At 41.8% G+C, this 21,107-nt stretch overlaps 2 protein-coding genes across 3 annotated transcripts; both read left to right on the top strand.

Annotated features, from left to right (window-relative positions):
- On the top strand, positions 1 to 2,087 carry cybrd1 (cytochrome b reductase 1). Its single transcript, XM_070915133.1, has 4 exons — positions 1 to 187; positions 706 to 914; positions 1,179 to 1,333; positions 1,458 to 2,087. The coding sequence occupies exons 1-4, from the start codon at positions 1 to 3 to the stop codon at positions 1,735 to 1,737; spliced, it is 831 nt and encodes a 276-aa protein (XP_070771234.1). The 3' UTR covers positions 1,738 to 2,087.
- Positions 2,088 to 2,519: 432 nt separating this feature from the next.
- On the top strand, positions 2,520 to 21,101 carry LOC139291955 (dynein, cytoplasmic 1, intermediate chain 2a). Of its 2 annotated transcripts, XM_070914041.1 has the most exons (17): positions 2,520 to 2,578; positions 3,613 to 3,730; positions 4,914 to 5,028; positions 6,201 to 6,288; positions 7,350 to 7,409; positions 7,800 to 7,915; positions 12,365 to 12,451; positions 12,619 to 12,781; positions 12,887 to 12,986; positions 13,852 to 13,977; positions 15,745 to 15,891; positions 15,974 to 16,087; positions 16,703 to 16,836; positions 17,867 to 18,011; positions 19,307 to 19,447; positions 19,661 to 19,786; positions 20,107 to 21,101. In XM_070914041.1, exons 2-17 carry the CDS (start codon positions 3,623 to 3,625, stop codon positions 20,218 to 20,220), a joined length of 1,884 nt encoding a protein of 627 aa, XP_070770142.1. In that variant the 5' UTR covers positions 2,520 to 2,578; positions 3,613 to 3,622; the 3' UTR covers positions 20,221 to 21,101. The 2 variants fall into 2 exon arrangements, with proteins under 2 accessions (XP_070770142.1, XP_070770143.1); XM_070914042.1 differs by lacking the exon at positions 7,350 to 7,409.
- Positions 21,102 to 21,107: the final 6 nt, after the last annotated feature.

The following is a 21,107-nucleotide window of genomic DNA, read 5'->3' as shown; positions in this document are numbered from 1 at the left end:
ATGGAGAATTTGAAACAGTTCCTGGTCGCTCTGTCTGCCGCCGCCGCCGTCGGGTTCGTCTCCATAATATTCGTGTTAAGATGGGCTCTCCACTACAAGGAAGGTTTGGCCTGGGATGGAGGACTGGCCGAATTCAACTGGCATCCGGTGTTAATAGTCACCGGGTTTATCTTCTTGCAGGGAACGGGTGAGAGGAGTCCGTCTTTTCAAGAAATATGATGGGGAAATGGGATTTGGTCGTTGCGTTGAAGAAATGTAAACAACTAAAGGAAATGCTTGCTCAAGGCCAAGTTACACAAGGTTCACTTTTCCAAGGATGTTAGGGGGGGGTTAATATTATGACAGCGTATTCCAACTCAACTTCCTCTGAGACTGTTGTTGTTAAACTTCGTTCACTGTGTGAAGAAAAGTGAGTAAGTTATGAGTTTAGTCTGATAATAGCATGGGAAGCATGGACCTTTGACACATGGCATGTATACTTCACATGGTTTTACTGCATAAAAAGTGATTTATATAAAGACAATAGTTGTACTTTCTTAATGTGACTACCAACAACTACACCTTTCATATCAAACTTTAATATGTGCCTGCCACACATGAGAACCTGGCAGTTAAGATGTGTTTAATGTTGTCAAAATTAAAAACATATGCATCAAAGTTACATCAGGACTTGGTTGAATGACACTGAGTCACCCTCTCTTGCAGCCATCATTGTCTACAGACTCCCCTGGACTTGGCAGTGCAGCAAACTCATGATGAAGCTCATCCACGCAGGCTTGAACTTTCTAGCCTTCAGTTTTGCTGTTGTATCTTTGGTGGCAGCTTTTGACTTCCACAATGGTGCCAAAATCCCCAACATGTACAGTCTGCACAGCTGGCTCGGCCTGACAGCTGTGATACTGTACTGTGCACAGGTAAATAAACGTAGGAGTGTATGGATGATAAACTAATAAATAGTACAGTTTGACATTTTGCACTTTTATTAATCTGTCTTTTATGGAGCTGTGGACTGGTTCAACACAATGCATATAGAAGAGGACAGTATGCCTTACACATGTGATATTGAGATTTTCTTTAAAAACACCAAAAAACAATGACTTTTTGAAACGCTAAGTCATAGTGAACAACCATGTTGATTCATATCTGACAAGGATGTTTTCTTCTCTTTCAATGAGCAGCTTGTTGTCGGAGTTGGCATGTTCCTGATACCAGCTACACCTGCGTCCTGGAGAGCAGCGTATATGCCCCTCCACATCTACAGTGGCCTTTTTCTCTTTACCAGTATTATAGGTGTGGCACTCATGGGCATCACAGAGAAACTAATTTTTGGCCTGTGAGTATTAAAAGAAAGAAATAAAGGATTGTAATCGTTTATACAAATCTACAAACCAGGTGTACAATGTTAATGTGCTGCTTTACAGTGGGCATGACTTTACTTTTTGTACTTTATCAACAAGGAGCAACCCGAAGTATAAGGACTCTCCCCCAGAGGCAGTCTTTGTGAACTTCCTGGGAATCCTCCTCGTGGTTTTTGGAGCACTTGTCCTCTGGATTGCCACTCAAACGTCTTGGAAACGGCCCAGTGAAGAGACCTTGCATATTCTGCACACCAGTGGGGGAGGTGAGGACGGCACCAAAGTCAGTCCAACCGTGTCTCAGCTGTCTGAGGGAACTAACACTGAGACCTTTGGGGATGTCAGGTGGAGGAGTAACAAATTAGACGATGACGCTAACTGATTACTACATAAATGACTCAGAGATGATACTGTCTCCAGTGTTGAATGTATGTACACCCAGTCTACACTGGTCAGAGAAAGTGAAAAGGAAATCTATTTTTTCTTATCTTTCCATTCATAACTTTTCTCTTGCACTTTAAAGTGTTTCATGTTGTTGGTATTTTGAGGTTGTTGGGTTTTTTTTTTTTATTGTTGTAAGCGCAATGGTGAGCTACTTTATAACAAGATTCAGATGATTATGTGGGAATACACTTTATTGACAAACATGTTCAAATAATCATGATAGATTTTCTATACTCTAATTCCTTTTGTATTCTGGTATCTGGGTTTTTCAAATATCTGCAGACCCTACATGTATTTTACAATAAATATTTGCAACTTCTAACATGCATCTCACAGTCCTTGAATATTTAGAAATATATTAATATTCTAATTATTGGCTGCAGAAGAGGGAAAATATTCATACAATACAACACAGTCAATAAATATGAGCACCAATTTGTGATCGTATTTGCCACATGAACCATTAGTGCTCTGGCTTCCTGTTACTGTTCAATATTAATGCCTTTCAAAGATAATATAGTCACATCCACTCACAATATGAACCACCACCATTAAGTAATATATCCAAAGACTTGTCCTCACACCACTAGCTGCCTTTTGAGGTTTGGCCAAGCTCAAAAGTCGCCATCCTTGACCTCAGATGGCAGCAGCACAGCCACGTCAAAGCGAAACGCTTCTTTTTGGCTCTTGCACGCACCTGTAGTTTGGGTGGCAGCCTGTTTGTTTTGGCTGTGTATTGGTTATAGGCATTTGGTGTCAGGTCGAAAACCTGCTTTAAGGTTTGTAATCTACACATCAATGTCGTGTTAGCTGTAGTATAACACAATTGTAACATTTTTTAGTATTTGTCGTTGTGGTTGTATCCCAACATGCTTTATTCATTGTGCGGTCAGTAGAGCTGAAAGCGCATGACAGCACTGCGGACCAGGGTCCGGTTAACTGTTGTTGCTAGCTGCTAACAAATAAAGCTAACGCTACATCTCTAGTCATAAGGGCTGGTTTGGATTGTGCAAGTCACATTTTCTTTGACCCGAAAAACATTTTTACTTGAGATATTAACATTAAACTGTGTGGTAACGTTAATTAAATGTTGTACAACAAGGATGGTTGAGCTATCTCTGTAGCCTGTCATAACAAGGAAGGCTAATGTTAGCAGCGGCAGAGGCCGATTAGATGTTAACGTTACGTGATTTCTATGAAACTACGGTGTGACTAGTTAAATAAAACATCATATTAATATTGAGCAGGCCTGTAGTTTGATAGCGGATAAAACAAGCTAATAAAGACCAGAGACAATCAACTAACTGAAACAGGATAACCCTGTGCTAAGCTAACCGGGTGTGAACAATTGTAACAACTGTAGGGTGGGGCTCACTGTTAGCTAGCTGACAATGACTAACTGATCAGCGGAGCTGTGGTGGTAACAGAGTTACATATAGCTGAGAAATGATCTAAGCATTTGTCTCAAAACAGAAGTTAAGAAGTTTAGCGCACTCGGCTGCAGAGAAGACAGAAAACACTGTTGGGAGGTCACATGTTACCTGTGTAATCTTCTAGGGGAAGTTGGGTAGCTAGCTGTCTCAGTTGCTGTGCAGGTGGTACTGAAGCTGAGAGCAGCGGCTGTCAGGAGATGCTTCGCTTACTTAAGGCTGTTTTTAAAACCTTTATATGTCAGACAGTCCAAACACAGAGAGACCACTCATCCTGGATGCTTGGCTTTTGTTTATTATGCTTAAGTCTTAAAAATACAATCTTTTCCAATGTATTTTTAATGGAACACCAAGACAAACAAACCTGTGTTGTTTGTATACAGCTGTGGCATCATGTCTGACAAAAGTGAGCTGAAAGCAGAGCTGGAAAGGAAGAAGCAACGCTTGGCACAAATCAGAGAGGAGAAGAAAAGAAAGGAGGAGGAGCGCAAGAAGAAAGAGGTATGTTTAACATTTTGTAAATGTTTTGAATATTTGCTGGCATTGAATGCTAAAAATTAATATGTAGAATGAACACCACCAAAGCCACAAATGGCTCAGTGTGAGCATTGCAAAATCATTTTTCAATTCAAATGCAAATTCTCTACCTTCATTTTTGTGAGTTTTGGTAGTCCAGATGCTGCAAGAAATCATTGATAGCCACTATTTGCATCTGAGTCAAATGCATTTTAGAGCCTTAAACTGGACAACTGATGGTGGTTATGTTGACAGACACGTTCCAAGGCCTCTTAGATGTAGGGTTCTCCTGAGAAGTTTACATGTTGATCTCAATATAAGAAGCATTGTTTTAAATAATAATTCATTTATAACTAATACTATTGTATTTTTTAAACTCTCTTGAGAATGCGATGCAGATCAATTATTAAAGTTGTTATTTTACAGAATTACTATGAGATGGATATGAAATAAAGAAATCTCACAGATTGTTTTTCAAGGATCATTCTTTGTCATTTGATTAGCAGTAAGTAAAGTGCATGAAATTTCTTAATTTAGGCATACTCCAGTAACAACAAAACAATCCAAGTAAAATTAGTCCTGGTTTACTGTCATGTAATGTCTGACTGAGTCAGTGTCTGTAAGTTGGTTTTCATAACGTAGCACAATGATATGTAGCATACAGTTTCTACCAAGATAAGAAAATAAGCCCTGATAGCTCTGTCTTGAAGCCACGATGAGTTTGAGTGCAGTTACCGGCAAGAATAATGTAACTGAGAGGGGAAAGCTTTATAAAACCTTTTCACCTTGCGATTTGGTCTGGAAATGGTAGAAACAAGCTACACCTCCAACACAGGGTCATGGACAAAGTTGTCCTTTGTTCAGAAGCATTAAATTAAGTCCAGCTTTTGGTAGTCTTCTTTTTCCATAAATCAATTTTCTATATGCTCAAAGTGTTACTGATGACCAGCTCCTTCATACTGCATTTGACATTTTATGTTCCCTGATGCTAGTTAGGTTACATTCGGACATTACGCGTAATGAATGCAAATTAGTCAGTTAATAAGTATTTGAGGATGTGCACAAGTCTCTTCAGGAAACTTGTAACAAGTTCAGGTTCCGTACACTTTACTGAGATCATAGCAATGCAATGTTCAGATTTAGAGATGATAAATTTCTGTGTTTCTAGGCGGACCAATTGAAAGATGCTGCACTTCACCAAGATGATTCTGACCTGGAGAAAAAAAGACGTGAGGCTGATGCTCTTCTACAGAGTGTGGGCATAACCTCGGATGTTCCTGTTGGTATGTTTTTATATTACCTTTATATTACCTTGTGCATATTTAGCTACTGTGATGTCCTCAGGGTTCCTAGACATATATATATATATATATATATATATATATATCCTAACACTTACAGTAGCTCATTTGCCATTACATCTCACATACATGCAGTCATTGCGTTAGGACAGTCAATATTTTTTCAGTGTTCTGGCTTTTTGACCAGGGTTTGAGGGTGTTCACATTCATACTGGGTAAACAGTGTAGGAATTATTATTATTATTATTATTATTATTCCCACGTCCCTCAACTCACCCTCAAAGCAGATCCAAGCTGTAGGATAATGCCATGCAATCCAAAACATACAGATTTTTTATAGTCAAACGGTGGAATGTTCTTTACTGGCTAATTCAGTCACCTGACCTCAGTTCAGCTGATCATGTGTTTGACTTGTTAAAGATCAGACTGAAAGCAAAAAGCTCAGAAACACGCAAGAGATGAAAGTGGTAACATTCAGACAGTCTTTGACTGCGATGTGTGTGCAACCAAATGTTATATATATAATAACTTCAAGTTTGTGTTTACTTGTCCTTCCTCACTTTCTGTGTGTGTGTGTGTGTCTTAAATCTCTAAGTAAGTTTAGTAGATTAAACAAAACATGTCTATAAACACCTGTACTGTACAAGGGAATTGATAAAAGAAATAAATATTTGTAAAGTAATACTAGTATAGACTGTATTAATATTAGTTTATAGAATTCATCCAGAGCGGGATTGTTGGAGCACTTTCACATTGCTAACAGCAGGTGGCAGAAGAGATCCATATGAAACTCTTGTCTTGAAAGAGAAATGAAAAGAAATCATAGTTGTGTGTAGTTTTAATAGTCAGTCTTGTTATAGCATTTTTTCAAACATTCATTTAGAAAATGCATAAAGAAAAAGTCAGTGTAATTGTGTTTATTAAAGCTTCTTTCCCAATACGTGTTGAGCTTCCCACAGCTTACGTTTGTTATTAAGTCAAGGCTTTACACATATTCCAACATGTCTGCTAAGATGTCGCTGTCAGGAAAGCTACATTAAGATCGATAGAATTCATCCAGCATTTGAAACCACAAAGCTGCAGCGTGGATGCATTTGTACTCGGTTGAGAAAAGCGTAGTGTAACAGTTGATTATTGTCTGTCTCACTGTGTAGTCCCTCCTTCCATGTCTCCAACTACCAAATCGGCGGGTACACCAAGTGAGGCAGGGAGCCAAGACTCTGATGGAGCCGTGGGACCCAGGTACACACACAAACACACACACACACACTCCTGAGCAAACAGTGTGACTAACAAAATTCTTTCCCCGCTACAGTACAGCACATTACAAGTTTGGAAACAATGCCAACATCCCTACTTAGGAAGAATTAAGGGCTTTTTCTCCACCTAAGGCAAACTGTTTAAATGCTTAGTGCTTTCTTGAGCTTTATATGTCTCTTTACTACAGTATAACATCTCTGCTTATGCCAGCAAGAATACAATTTCAGCGTCCTTGTCACAGTTTCTCAAGCCATTTAAACTGCAGATGTTTTGTACAGCAAATTAGTTCTGAAGTATTTTACAGAAGAAATGTAGGTCTGTTTTTGCTTTGCATCAATTTCAACTCCAGACAAAAGCTGTAAATATGTCTAAAACATGATTACATTAAGAACAACCGAGCTAAAATCTTTTATAAAGTCTCATACCAGTACAGTGAATGATGAGAAGTTTATGCCAACTGAGTGCATGTTTATTTAATTTGTGTGCTGTTGAATTAGGACGATCCTAAATTAACAATAAAACAGCAGGCTGCTGTGATGCCTGGGGGACTTCTTAACCCCTAATTAGAGCCCCTTCCCTGGGCTGAAATTCAAGCTCCTCCAGTGTCCCATCAGGCCCAGGGAGCTGTTCCCCCTACGTGTTGACTCATTTCCCTCACCAGCATGGCCATTTCCTACACACATGGAGGTCATGTTTTCTCCCTGAGGGTGCTCTCGCTCTCCCTCCCTCTCTGTCGACACAACACTCAGAGCCTTTGGTGTGACACAGTTCGGGCTGTATCAGTGTCATCCCACTCTTGAGGGTCCGTGCATCCATGCATTTTAAGCACACATTCTTCCATCTCTGAGTCTCATTCAAGCTTGATTTGAGCTGAAAAACCTCCCCGTTTGAAGTGTGTTTTGATAAAATGCAAATTTAACTGATTTGTGACATAGGATCCAATCAGCATGTTGTGTGCCATAATGCTAACTTTATTTCCTCTCCTCATTTGTGCTTGCGTGTCTCTCTCACTAATGCTGCCTTGTTGCTGTGACACTAACCAGGACTCTGCACTGGGACTCTGACCCGTCCACTCTTCAACTTCACTCTGATTCTGAGCTGGGGTACTGGACACTCTCTTCTCTCCTTTCCTGGTCATTTTCCCTTCTCTCAATCTATGGCATGATTACTTTTGTCTTTCAAAGTCATGATTCAGTTAATGCAGTCCAGGAAAACAGCCGTGCATGCAAGAGTGGTCAGACAGAACCTTTTTAATAAATTCACACTGGTTGTTAAACTAATCTGAAGTCGTTGCCATCCCATGAAACACTCATTAATGTACTTTGATCAGCACAAGATTCTTGCACTTGCATGGAGGTGAAAATTGTTACGAAAAACAGACAAAAATGTTTACAGTAGAATGACTGTTTTGTGTGTTTTTTTTCTTGTTAAAATCATGACTGTTTCGTAGTGATAGTGGGCTGTGCAAAGTTTGAGTTGTTCTGTGCTTTTAGGCGTGGAACTCCAAAACTGGGAATGGCCAAAGTCACACAAGTGGACTTCCCTCCACGTGAAACTGTGTCCTACACAAAAGAGACCCAGACACCTGTCGTGACCCAGCAGAAAGAAGGTGATTCTCACATAATGTTGTACAGGTTAACCTCGGAAAATGGAACTTGTGTGTACATGCACCTAACTGTGTGATTGATAAAAATGCATTGGTCCATTAAAATGTATAGCGTTTTGTTTTGCTGCAGGAAGGGTGCGCCACCTCTTGAGAATTATTCATAACAGGGGTATTGTGGGCTGTATGAGTGTACACGTGGGTACCGTAAGTGAACAACAAGTGGAAGAGATTGGATGTGAGATGAAAGTAAAGGAAAAAAGAGGCCCAGGAAACATAAGAAGTCAAAGGAGAGATTCAGTTCAGACAAGAACCTCACAACCAACTGCGCTTTGGTGTAATTAATGAGCAGGATGAGAAAACCAGTGACAGGAAGGAGAAATGTGATTTGTGAGAGAGATATGAAGCGCTGTGCATACAACGGCCTACTGCCTCTGGAGCATGTCGATATGTATGTAATTGCTGCACTGGAGCTTTCATGTGGTTGACCAAAGAGAATATTTGGGCTACTCCTTACATCCACATGTTGAACACATGTTCCATTAAATATGCAATATTTGTGGGTGTGCTGCTCATTCTTGGTTGATTTTGTGTAATGACAGATGGCGAATAATGCGCTCGACTGAAATCCTGATTAGATTTTTATTTATTTTTTTGTCCAAAGAGATAACAGAGCTAGCCCCAGATCCTGCAAAACCTCCAACTGCTGTTGGAATGTCTTTTTAGCTGTTTGCTCAATTTATTTGCATCAGCTAACACATCTTTTTAAGCATCCTTGAAAGCCTGGTTAGGATTTTAAACAGTGGGTTGTTGTCCCATCAGGTGACGTGTAGAAAATTCTGAGGTGGCATGCAGCGCGAGTAAGATAAAATTGTGTGATTTTGTGGAAAACTATAAGCAGAACTAGTGAAGGATGAAGAGCATCCCTCTGTTCCTCATTGCGCTTTACTCTGGACTCTACTGGGCATTGTAAAGCTGTGTTAAACAATGATGGTTTCTGCCAGCTGTTCAACACGAGGCCCCCTTATCCTCTCTGCCACTATGTAATCATTTCATCAACTCCCTCGCTTCCCTGTCTTCTCCCTTCACCGAACAGGCACATAACAAAACACACTCAGTGACATTGTGCATTTTCACACCATCACTTCTGGCACTCGATGAGACGGCATCCCCTTTCCCAGCTTGCTCCCCTCGGCGCATTTTTGATGTGTGGGGTGGCGTCAGGCCTGCTCTCTGATTGAGCGATTTATCATGTTGTCAAAAGGAGGCAACGGCGCAGCACTCTCAAGGTCAGCAGGCGGTGGCATTAGAGGGAGCGGCTGCCGTGGCCCCGGCTGCCGCAGACCGAGGGTTCCCACAGCGTCTGCTAGACATCTCAGAGGAAGGAGTGAAAGATTTAAGATATTAATATCACCTGCCCTGTTGACCCAAAGAGAAACCCCTGAACAGTCAAGGAGAGCTCATCTTCGGGTTATATGATTTGTTTGTTATTAATGGGGCAGTATTGCGTCATTCTGCCACACAAGATGAACAAGACAGTCTCTGTTAGCCTTGTGTGCCCTGAAATCTCCTCTCAGATGTCTATGACTGTACAATTTTGATATTATTTCGCCTATATCTTTATTTGCCATGACCATCGGACAGCATAGGTGCATTTTGTGTTTTAGATTTAAATTAGTGCTACTCCATCTGTAGGACGTTTCAGGGAATGTGCTGATTTTAAGCCATCAGATATGTGAATATCTGTGCCGCCACTACAGTACTCCCAGACTGCAGTAGTAGGTAATATGCAGCATCAGTATGCACTCCTCAACAAGAGGCTGTAATTATGGAGTAAGATATTGTTGGAGGTTGGGGGGTGTGGTGGTGGTGGTGGTGTGTGGAGTGGTTGGTCTGGTACAGCGTTTAAAAAGGCTTGTCAGGAATATGAGTATGTGGAGCAGTTTAGTAAATCTAATATTTAATTGAATGTGATTGTTTTAATCACTCTGAATTCAGAGGCAGGTCAAAACTTTTAATCACAAAAGCCCTTAATGGCCTTCTTGTGTGAAGTGCCACTTGTAATTGTGGTCAGCTTTCATGCACTTGATGATTAGTACTGTTAAATATCTATTGTATCCCTCTGTCATACAGTAGCTAATCATTTTGAACAGAATATTTGGTATATTCTTTTTTTTCCCTGAGCTTATGGTTTGAATATGTGTACTTGTTCTCAGTCTTATTGAACAAGATTGTGAGTTTGTATATTATCTGTGACAGACTTTTGTTTTGTATTTTAAGGAGCTGGTTTTGTATTTCTGCGTACCGTTGGCCTGTCGGTGATCTTTAGACCTCAGTGTCATTAGTGACATGTGTAACCATGTTGAAGAAGTTGAAAACAATAGACTCCTGTTTCACAGATGACTGAATCTGGAACAGTGTTATCAGATTGACAGAAGTCTGACTGCTGATGTCTTTTGTTTTTATTTGCCTTGCAGCAATTTCACTATCACACAACCGCAAATGTTGACGTTGTACCACATGGAAAAGGTTGATCGCAAGTGCATTTTGTAAACTGGTGTTAGAGGAACTCTATTTTAGGAAACAAGAAATGAAGTGCACATATTTGTGTGTGTGGTTGAGTTTTGTCCTCTGTGATTTCATTATTGGCCTTTTTATACGGAAGAGAAAAACCCTGCTGCACATGCAGACCTTTGTTCTGTGTGGACATATAGAAAGTGGAAGACACCTGCAGCAGAGAGCAAAGGTCATTTAGTTTTATTCTTGTACATCACTGGCCACATAACGTGTTTGCATTAATATATTGTCCACTGACTAAGACCTGTGATTACCCCCCCCCCTCCTGTCCAGCCCCCTCCCTTTCCCAAAAAGCTTTTATTTCTTAAGTGGTACAAAAGCCATAATTGGGCCTGCTTTGAGAGGAGGTGTCAGTGTATGGGACATCGGTGATCCGGGTGAATTCTGTTAAATGCAACCCCCCCCCTCCACCACCCACCCTCGCTGGGCGCTACTACACATCCCCAGCAGGGTCACCAGGATCACTAGCTTTTCTCCAAATGGCCATTTTGGCTGGCAGGTGCATTATACCCTTTATTTTCAGATTGTCTATCCGCTCCTAATGCCTGGCAGGTTGATTGCTCTGGCTGCCTCACCAGGGAAAGGGCTGACGAGCACGGCCGGGACTAGCTGAAAGACAGTGATTACTGTTTTCCTTTAAGCCTGATTGAGGCCCTTGAAAGGAAAGATTTTAACCTTGTCCTGTTGGTTGCGGAGTATGGCTGTACATTGAAATGGCTTGTGTCATCAACCCAGTTCTGTAAACTCATCAGTGCACCCAATAACCTTCTTCCCCAAACCTCCAGCTGAGAAAGGGGATAAATCACTTTATGGACAAAGTGACAGATGACATTATCATTTAGATTATCTCTGTAGGAAGGAAATTCTGGCATGTAGTGCTGTCATCTTAGATTAACTATAAGGCTTATAGCAAGATAAATGCCTGAACCAGGCGAGTATTTCCCGTCTCCTTATGAATCTGTTTTGTCCTGCTTTTGCTATTAGTTTTTACATTGGAAGCATAGGCTATATACCGTCTCTAAGAGATGTGTTTTGAAAAAGCGTGTTCATCTTCTTCGAGGTAGAACCGGTGTGCAGTTTGCCAGCTGGTCTGGCCTGTATTTTGTTGTATATTCTCTGAGGTTGAATAGGAGTTGCAGGACCTCCTGCTAGGATGGTAATTGCACAGGCTTGCTGTTCAGGGACAAGCTTGTCTCGGGGCAGCCAGGCGGAAAACCTCTGTGCCATCCCCATGCCACCTTTGAAGAGCACAAGACAATCCCAGCCTCACCATCTGCTTTTGCACCATACCGTCATCTGGCCAGACCAATGGGACGAGCCCGGGCAGCTGCTCCACACCCTCTGCCCCGCTGCCCTGTGGCCTAGAAGGGGGCAACCTGCTACTGGGACACAGAGGAAACAGCTACACTGACAGCAAGCGTCTCTATTGAATGGCTAGAGTCTCATTAACAGTTGGGAAAGACAGGGGTCCCTATGACAACAAGACACCCGCTGCGCTGTGTCCCTTTAACACAAATGGCAAACTTCCCCGCTTTAGAAGAGCAGGTTCTTTTTGAAAGGCGACATTGTGCTGACAAACCAAACAAATGCAAGGCAGAGATACAAAATCAGTCTTTTGCCGTGCCCATAATCACTGGGTGAAGCTTTTATTGAAAAAAAGAAAATAATGGAGGTGGAAGATGTAGTATGTATGTATGTATGGAGGCATGATCGCTTCATAGTGTGAACTCGACTTGATTCCCTGTTTACATTTGAAGTTTTGACAAAATTGAAATCGCAACCAAAGTTATTTGCATTTTCTTTCGCAGGAATGTGTTAATGTGCTGCATATATAACCTCACTCAGTGAGTTTAACATAGTTCACTTTCTGATCAACAGAGGAAGAAGAAGAGGAAGAAATTGCTCCATCTCAACCAGTAGTCGAGACTCAGACTGAGAAACCGGACCAGAAAGAGGAGGAGGAAGGTACACTTCTACCAGTGATGATGCATAATTGCAGTACTCCACTGAAATTGAGCCGCTTCATTTCTTCTAGGGATTTTATAATAGTTGTTGATGAGTACAGAGAGGTTTCTATTCTATATCATAATGGCAATAAGCAGTTGGGCTCCTCACTGCATTTCTCTGTATAGCACCCCCCCATGAGCTGACGGAGGAGGAAAAACTCCAGATCCTGCACTCCGAGGAGTTTGTGAATTTCTTCGACCACAGCACACGTATTGTTGAGCGGGCTCTATCAGAGCATGTGGACCTCTTCTTTGACTACAGTGGCCGTGACCTGGAGGAGAAGGAGGGGTGATAATTGAACAACTAGTGCTTTTTTTTTTTTTTTTTTTTACTTGTAATTGGTTTTTGAAGAAGTGTTTTTTTTATTGATTTGTGGTGCTTTGTTTTCCCCAGTGAAATCCAGGCCGGAGCAAAGCTCTCTCTCAACAGGCAGTTCATGGATGAGCGCTGGTCCAAGCATCGTGTCGTCACCTGCCTGGACTGGTCCCCCCAGGTCATTCTTTTTTTTCTTTTTTTAACAACATCTTGTTAAACACATTTCTCAGAATCTCACGCATACGTTGTCCGCAATTATAATGGTCAAATTAATCAATTGTGTTTTGTGCTAAAATAGAAGTAATATGTGCATAATTGCTGCTAATTGACTGTTGAAACAACTTAACTTTGCACAGCCATAATTCTTTATGATTACATAGCTTGAGTTTGACAGCATTTACTTTTAGCCACAAGTCCCTCAGGAAAAGTAAGTTATGTCCCACGTAAATTGTCACTTAGTCGGAGGCCATAATGATTTGTTTCCTCTGGTGTCTAAGGTCATTTAATGCATCATTGTGCAATGACTTTTGACAGTGATTGAACAGCAATGCTTTGTTAACAGTATTTTCTAGCTCAGAGCGATATCCACACCATTGTGATTTAAATGATGAATTCACAAACTGTGAATCTCAGATCAAGTATTGGAGGCAGCAGAGGTTAATGGTTTTGTTTACATCTAGGTAGTGTTTCTGTAGTCATTCTCTGCCTGCACTTTTAATATGCACTTCAGTGGGTTTCAATTTTAGATTCTCTTCTCAAGGAGCTGTTCTGTTGTAGAGCACCGCTGTTCCTCTGAGTGCTTTCAGAACTGTAGCTTTTGGTTAAAATTATGAAAGGAAATAAAAACGTAATTTACCAGAATTCTTGGGGGGGTGGCTAATTAAACGAGCCATAAATCTTGAGGAAAGGGTTACTCATTCTTTAAGGCATTCAGCAGCACCGCAAAGGGCAGGCGAGGCTCGTCCACATGGAGCCAAGCCTGGGGGGCATGTCTGCCTCCCCCCTGACATTCATTTGGGCTGATTTTCTTTTTCTGTCACCAGTATCCTGAACTGCTTGTTGCCTCATATAACAACAACGAGGACGCTCCTCACGAGCCAGACGGCGTGGCCTTAGTGTGGAACATGAAGTACAAGAAGGCTACACCAGAATACGTCTTCCACTGTCAGGTACCCAAAGCAAAGCCTTCTTTCTCCCACCCACTCCTCCCCACATCCTCGCCAGTGGCTTCTTCCATGACAAGTGTGGAACACCGCCAACCAACCCCTGTTTGCTCCCCCGCCCCCCCTCTTCCTCCTCCCCTGCTCCCACACCCCTCACCCTCCTGCCTTCATCCACATTGTGAGTTCACCGTACTGGCATCCACCTCCACCACATCTATCCACAAACACATGTTCGTGAGGCGCCGGAGAAGACCTGTGGTGCAGCAGGAGTTGAATGCAATCCGAGCACTGCAGCAGGATTAAGTGTGTGGGGCAGGGCTAGTTATCATGTGCATCTAAACAAGGGCCCTGTGTTCAGACGAGCTCGCAGGGAGAGCTGCAGAGCTCCTCCGCTCTGCCCGGCCTTATTATAATGCCTGCCCTGAGGCTCCTTCACCAAGACAAGTTGAGTAGAACCACATGTTGTTGCCTCCAGAGCGGATGTAGATGCAGGCACATTGCTCAGATGAATAAAACTGAACAGAAGTGTGAACGCAGTTTTCTCCTTTCCTCCTAGTCGGCTCAATGAGATTTTCCTTTAACCGTGCGCAGCAATTTTGGTCAAGAAAAGTCTTTTTAGAAAAAATATTGAGGTGAGATTGTGATAGATAAAGCGATGGGTGCATGTAGACCACCTAAAAAAAATTCATGAATCAAGCCAGAATCCAAAAATAAATAGAAATCCTGTTGACCTGCCTTGAGGTTTGTTTTGTTTGCACTGTAAGAACTGAGGCATGAGTGACGAAAGTTGTGTTTGCTTGTGTTTTGGGAAAGAGGGGACATGCACAGAACAGTTATGCAACTTTGAGATGAGGCAGGAAAACAACAGGTTCAGGTTGATGTTTTCCATGTTCACATTGGCAACTTTGAATGTGCCAAGTTGCTGATATAGCAGTATTTTGCAGCAATCTAGCCAGAACCCAATTTGCATACAGTTTTGCCTTGTGGTCAGTTACCTCAGTGGAAAATTCCCCCGAGTTATTTGACTCTAGGTTTGTGTTTGCATTCATTTTGAAAAAATAATGTAAAGTGCTTATGTTGTTCAGGATTTGTACTGGTCTGTATAAATGAATGCAGTTCTTATTGTTCTGAATGGAAAAGCCATGTCAGAGAAGATACATACACTTATTAAGTACACCAAGCAAAAACTAATGCAGTTTAATACAGTCCTGCAGTGAATCCTACTTTCATGAATGTTTTTGTTGAAACTGTTTTAGAGAGGTTCAGATTCAACTTTATAATCATTTTGTAGGATGCAGTTTGTGGTGCTGTTGAATTGGTGTTATACCGACAGGTGTTTCTATTATGTTTGCCCCCTTCATATCTTTTGTACCTTTTTTAAAAGGACCTTAATTTTTCATTTCAGGGGCAAATTCAGGGGTTCACACCAAACATGGAATAATTAATGGTTAAAGTAATTTTTTTTAATATGTTAAGGTATTCTAATGGGGTTATGATGTTATGTAATGTCAGGAGACATGATATTTAGCCATACAGACCAACCCTACCACACAGATTTGGCATTGTTAAGCTGGGAATGAGCCTTGGTCTTAAAGGTGCACATGCATGACTTGAGCCTGGACGCCTTCTTGCTCCTTTTGATTGGACGTGACATGTTGGTACATTTCCAGAGACCTGTCACCGGGCTGTCTCACTATAAACACATTACTTTTTCATCACCAGAGAAGCTAAACATCGGCTGTCCCTTTCTCTATTTTTCCCTCTCTCTTACAGTCTGCTGTTATGTCGGCTGCGTTTGCCAAGTTCCACCCCAACGTCGTGGTGGGGGGCACATACTCAGGGCAGATTGTACTGTGGGACAACAGGAGCAACAAGAGGACCCCGGTGCAGAGGACTCCCCTGTCAGCAGCAGCACATACGGTACACTCAACAGCTGAGACAGTGGGCTTGTGCTTTATTTTAATACAGCAGAAGAGGGTGAACTTTCTCATTGTCTTTGCAGCACCCAGTCTACTGTGTGAATGTGGTCGGCACCCAGAACGCCAACAACCTGATCAGCATCTCCACTGATGGCAAGATGTGCTCCTGGAGTCTGGACATGCTCTCTCAGCCACAGGTAACATGTATACGTGTGTGTGTGTGTTGTGTGTGTGTGTGTGTGTGTGTGTGTGTGTGTGTGTGTGTGTGTGTGTGTGTGTGTGTGTGTGTGTGTGTGTGTGTTGGGGCGGGGGGGGGCTTCTCCTTTGGATGGTCAGAGGACCATTTCTGAAGTCACTACATGACTTAGGATTAAAGATTTAACCTTAAAGTTTAATTGCTATGTTAATGATACATCACATTTTAAAGAGAAGAGAGAAAACTTCTCTCTCTGTCTCACATTCCACACACACTTCCTGTCCCTCCCATTCATGCTAAATGTCAAGCATTTTGGCCGGACTTCTTCGTTTAAGCATTCCAGTTTGGTATTTCCCCCGGCTTTTAACCTGTGTTTTCTTCAACTCATTTTTCACTTTCAGGGAAATTAACTTTGCTAGCTGTGTCATTTCATCTGCACTGCCAAGACCTCAATGTCAAACGTCCATTTTTTATAAAGTGCTAGTTGAATTTAGATGAAACATTAATAAACTGTCAAGTGATTTTTATAGGTTGTGCTTGGCAGACTGTGTGTTAACATAAAGCCTGAGCAGGGAGCTTGTTAAGGATGTTGTTCCATGCTGCCTTCCCCTCACAGGACAGCATGGAGCTGGTGTTCAAGCAGTCCAAAGCCGTAGCTGTCACCTCCATGTCTTTCCCTCTCGGAGATGTCAACAATTTCGTGGTGGGCAGCGAGGACGGCTCTGTCTACATGTCGTGTCGTCATGGAAGGTGCGTTCATGAGCAACCCGCGGCCCCCGGCGTCCCTCCTGAACACCGCCAGGAAACTGAGGCGGCTTGTTAGGCCCACCTAGGACCGAGTGTCAAATAAATATAGCCCACTCACTTCCCAGTGCAACACAAATCCAACACTTGATCTCCTGCTGTTTGAGGTTTCACTCCTGCTCAGTCATCCTGTTTTTCTTTTCCGCTTGTCAGTTGTGTTTGTAAAGGTCGTTCAATATAAACAGGGCACACATGCAGGGGAAACAAATCATTTTTTCCCTGTCCTTTTTTTTTTTTTTTCTCTTCTCAGTATGTTTCTCTGGGTGAGAGAGTTTGTTTACAGTCGGCCGTCCCGGGGAGAATTAAAACTTCAGTTCATCCCACAATGTTCTCATTTAAGAGACCAGGGGTTCCTCTTGCAGTGGATGGTCCTCTGGTAAAGGAGCAAAGGAATGTGGCTTAAATCAGAGCTGCCAGTGAGCAGCATGTTATCCCCACGTTAGATGTCCTGCAGTGTGCCCAGAGACCACAGAGAGGGGATAGCTGCTAGGCTTTGCTCAGCAGAATCACCTCCGTAATTGGGGGAATAATTTTCCACCTCATTTACAATGGTATGATACTCTCATCGCAGTTAATAATGCATAAGCATCACTCATGCTGAGTATTTACCTCTCTACGTTAATTATCAGAGCCTCAGTTGGGTAACAGCTCTGCAACATGTGGTTGAGGGGTTGCAGGCACTTTTGCCACCCTGCTGGTAATCACATGATATAAGGAAATTACTCATGTGAATACGTCCAGCAGAGCGTCCGTCTGTGCCTTTTGCTTCCTTTCATGCTAAATATAATGCCCGAATCATTTAAAAACTGCTATCTGTTAACCCTCTGAATTGTTGTCGTTTGCTCCCGTCTTGCAATGTACAGAAATGTGTATTCAAACATTATCACCACTGAAGGTCATTACTCAACATCTGCTGCTTTTGGAAATCTGTCAGTACGTTTGCACTCACTCCCCACTTCGTCTGTGTGCTCCTCAGCAAAGCGGGCATTAGCGAGATGTTCGAGGGCCACCATGGGCCCATCACAGGGATCGACTGCCACACAGCTCCAGGGCCCCTGGACTTCTCCCACCTGTTTGTTACCTCCTCATTCGACTGGACTGTCAAGCTCTGGAGCACCAAGGTATGAGCGATTTTAAAGGTCCAATAGCCCAAGAAAACCTCAGGATTGTTTTGTTTGGTTGAAAAGACCAATCTGTGTATAGGAAAAAGTTTCCTCCTTCCCTCTGTGGTTTGCGTCTCTACAAGGTTCCGTATAATCCAGCTTTTGTTCATTTTCAACTGCACTGTAGTTTCTTTTTATGCTGACTTTCAAGTCACATACTTCTGTATAAAGGGGTATTGATTGAATTTGAAGACAGAAGTTGTGACAACCAGAACAGTCACAATACTAGACCCTGTTTTGTTCCCTCTAATTTAACAAGCAAAAGAGTCTACAGCCACTACCATCTCTGTGAGGCTGTAATGCTGTTGTTGTAATTGTAAAGATAACCACATTGGAAGAGAGATAAAAGTTGATGTCCAACTATTATTCTTTTTTTTTTTTGTAGCAGTTGTGGTAAAGTAAATGTAAAAACTGGCCAGAGGGTGATGTCAAAGTAAATATTAAATAAAGTGGTAAATATACAGGATGCCCATTGTTTGGACAGTAGATCACACTATCTAACAGATGAACAGATTAGAGAGCAGTGACCGCTGATCGTTCTCTTCTGTGGACCTTAAATTAGGGGGAGAGAAATTAGTACACAATTAGGTGAATTGTCATTCATGGGAACGGGATCAGCCAATGAACAGATCAAACACACAAGAATTGTTACCACAGATTGATTCATATCACTGCTGCTGTTTGATTATCAGCTGATAGACATTCAACATTATACCCACTGCCTGCACTGCATTTAAGCAGGTTTATGTGTGCCTACTGCTATCAAGTACAGCCAATGCTAACATGGTAATGTTTAGCAGATGGCCTTTACCGGATTAGTTTAGGAATGCAAAATAGCATTCAACATAAACTACAGCTGATAGGAATGTCATTAGTTTTGCAGTTTTTTTGATCACAAATTGAAAAGTTTGACCTGACCGTAGCACAAGACGAAAGGTCTACAATTCATCCAGTGTGGAACATGAAGATCTTATGTTTCAAATATGATCAAATGTTTATATCCTCCAATATTTATATAGGTCCTTTCACTCTGGACCAAAGAGGTGGAGCCTTCCCTAGAAGTTAGGAAGTTTGACAGGAGTTAAGAAAATGGGGGTTTAAAAAATGTTATCTGAAAACATCAAAGTTTGTATTCATTAAGCATGTTTGATCAAATGGAGAAATCTTCTGCATAAATAGATAGACACCCATATAGCAACAATTCTCCGTAAATTAAGTAAATGTCTTTTCTATCTTTCTCCTCAAATATGCAGAACAACAAGCCGCTCTACTCATTTGAAGATAACTCGGATTACGTGTACGATGTCATGTGGTCTCCGACTCACCCTGCTCTGTTTGCTTGTGTGGACGGAGTGGGCCATCTCGACCTGTGGAACCTCAACAACGACACCGAGGTATTACATTCGCACTCACAGCATAGACATACTGTGTTTCATCACATCTGCTTTCACTGTTTTCCTTTACATCCTGAGAGGAGACTCAAACCTCAATTAGACATTTATCTACTTTTTTTTGATTAAATATACTTTCATGGTGGGAGCAGCACAGAGGTTGCAGAGCATGTTCCCACTCCTCTAACTGGTGTTTTATGGTGGTGTTGTTTTTAGGTTCCTACCGCCAGCGTCACAGTAGAGGGTAACCCAGCCCTCAACAGGGTCAGATGGGCTCACACTGGCAAAGAAATCGCTGTGGGAGACTCTGATGGACGAGTTCTTGTGTATGATGTTGGAGAGGTGAGCTGGCATGACTCAGCTTGTTAACATTACATTTCTCTTGACTGTTGTCTATTTGTTAATCATAATCACTTGTGCATTTTTTTGCGGACATAATTCAGCCTCTTATCTGCTATAAATTGTACTGTAGTGATTAGTTGCACAACATAACTGTGGGCAGTTCACCATAATGAGATTTTTTATCAGCATTTTGTGGATTTAAGTCAAACTATTTCTTATGGTTTGAGTATGTAATGCAGACATTGTCCATAAATATGCATATAGAGCATTACCTGTGTTGAACTTTGAGTCATCCCTCTGTTGTGCTCTTCCCCCTGCAGCAAATTGCGGTTCCACGAAACGACGAGTGGACCCGTTTTGTTCGCACGCTGGCAGAGATCAACGAGAACAGAGATGACGCGGAGGAGCTGGCAGCTCAGCGCCTGGCTGCCTGATCCACTCGCCATGGACGAGATGTTTAAGGGACCAGTGGCGTGCTTGTTAATATTCAGCCCCGTTTTTGATGGAAGGAAAAGATGCGTTGACAACATGACCGGAGGAAAACCTTTTAGTTTTCATCAGAAAGAAGTATGGACATCTCTTGATTTCTTACACCTTCTCATTTGGACAACTCTGCCTTCTCAGTTAGCTGGACCGTCACCAGTCTTCCTTGGAATAACACAAGCGACAGGGATGTCAACCTCAGACATGAAGCCATAGTCACAAACACAAACCAGTCGTCCTTTCTTCAACCAGATGCCTTAAACTTTAATTTTAATCTTGATTGTAAAATCCTGCCTGTCTTCATTTAGGGCATGTTAACGTAAGCCTTAATTTTCAGTTAAGTTTTTCAACCTAAATAGGTGCCCCACTCCACATATCCATGAAGAACACTCATAGCTGAGCTCCATTTCCACCAAAGTTGTAGTAAAGAAATCACATCTTTAAACACCCAGGAATGTAAACTTCTTCTAACTGTAGCCCATGTTGTCATCTCTGTTCTTTTTGGACTTGATAACCGAAATATTCACTTGTCTGTAAAATACTGAAATGTCCAAAATCCAGATGTCTTTCTACTTTCTATATTGTTCTATACTGCTGTTTTCACTTAATCAGTGCAGCTGTTTAGACTTGAGATAGTTGGAATGTCCTCAATGCCTAAGAAGATGATCATGTATGCTGTAACTGCTCAGTGATTTTCAGATCTGTGCAGTATGTTGACAGGATCTGAACAGAATCTCAAAGCTTGGTGTCAAAACTGAGAATGTACTTTTCACACAGTAGAAACAGTTTGAATGATTTATTTCAATAAAATACAATAAATAACTTTAAATTATGTCCC

The sequence above is a fragment of the Enoplosus armatus genome, chromosome 11 (assembly GCF_043641665.1).
Source record: "Enoplosus armatus isolate fEnoArm2 chromosome 11, fEnoArm2.hap1, whole genome shotgun sequence".
Lineage (NCBI taxonomy): Eukaryota > Metazoa > Chordata > Actinopteri > Centrarchiformes > Enoplosidae > Enoplosus > Enoplosus armatus.
Note: the sequence above shows the minus strand (reverse complement) of the source record. Positions and strands in the feature narration are given on the sequence as shown.

Bases quoted from the DNA above. Each gene is read 5' to 3' on its own strand.
- cybrd1 (XM_070915133.1), top strand. From the start codon at position 1: ATGGAGAATTTGAAACAGTTCCTGGTCGCTCTGTCTGCCGCCGCCGCC. The intron at 188-705 runs GTGAGAGGAGTC...CCTCTCTTGCAG, and splicing joins TATCTTCTTGCAGGGAACGG to CCATCATTGTCTACAGACTC. The intron at 915-1,178 runs GTAAATAAACGT...TTCAATGAGCAG, and splicing joins TGATACTGTACTGTGCACAG to CTTGTTGTCGGAGTTGGCAT.
- LOC139291955 (XM_070914041.1), top strand. From the start codon at position 3,623: ATGTCTGACAAAAGTGAGCTGAAAGCAGAGCTGGAAAGGAAGAAGCAA. The intron at 7,916-12,364 runs GTGATTCTCACA...TCTGATCAACAG, and splicing joins CGTGACCCAGCAGAAAGAAG to AGGAAGAAGAAGAGGAAGAA. The intron at 18,012-19,306 runs GTATGAGCGATT...TCAAATATGCAG, and splicing joins TCAAGCTCTGGAGCACCAAG to AACAACAAGCCGCTCTACTC.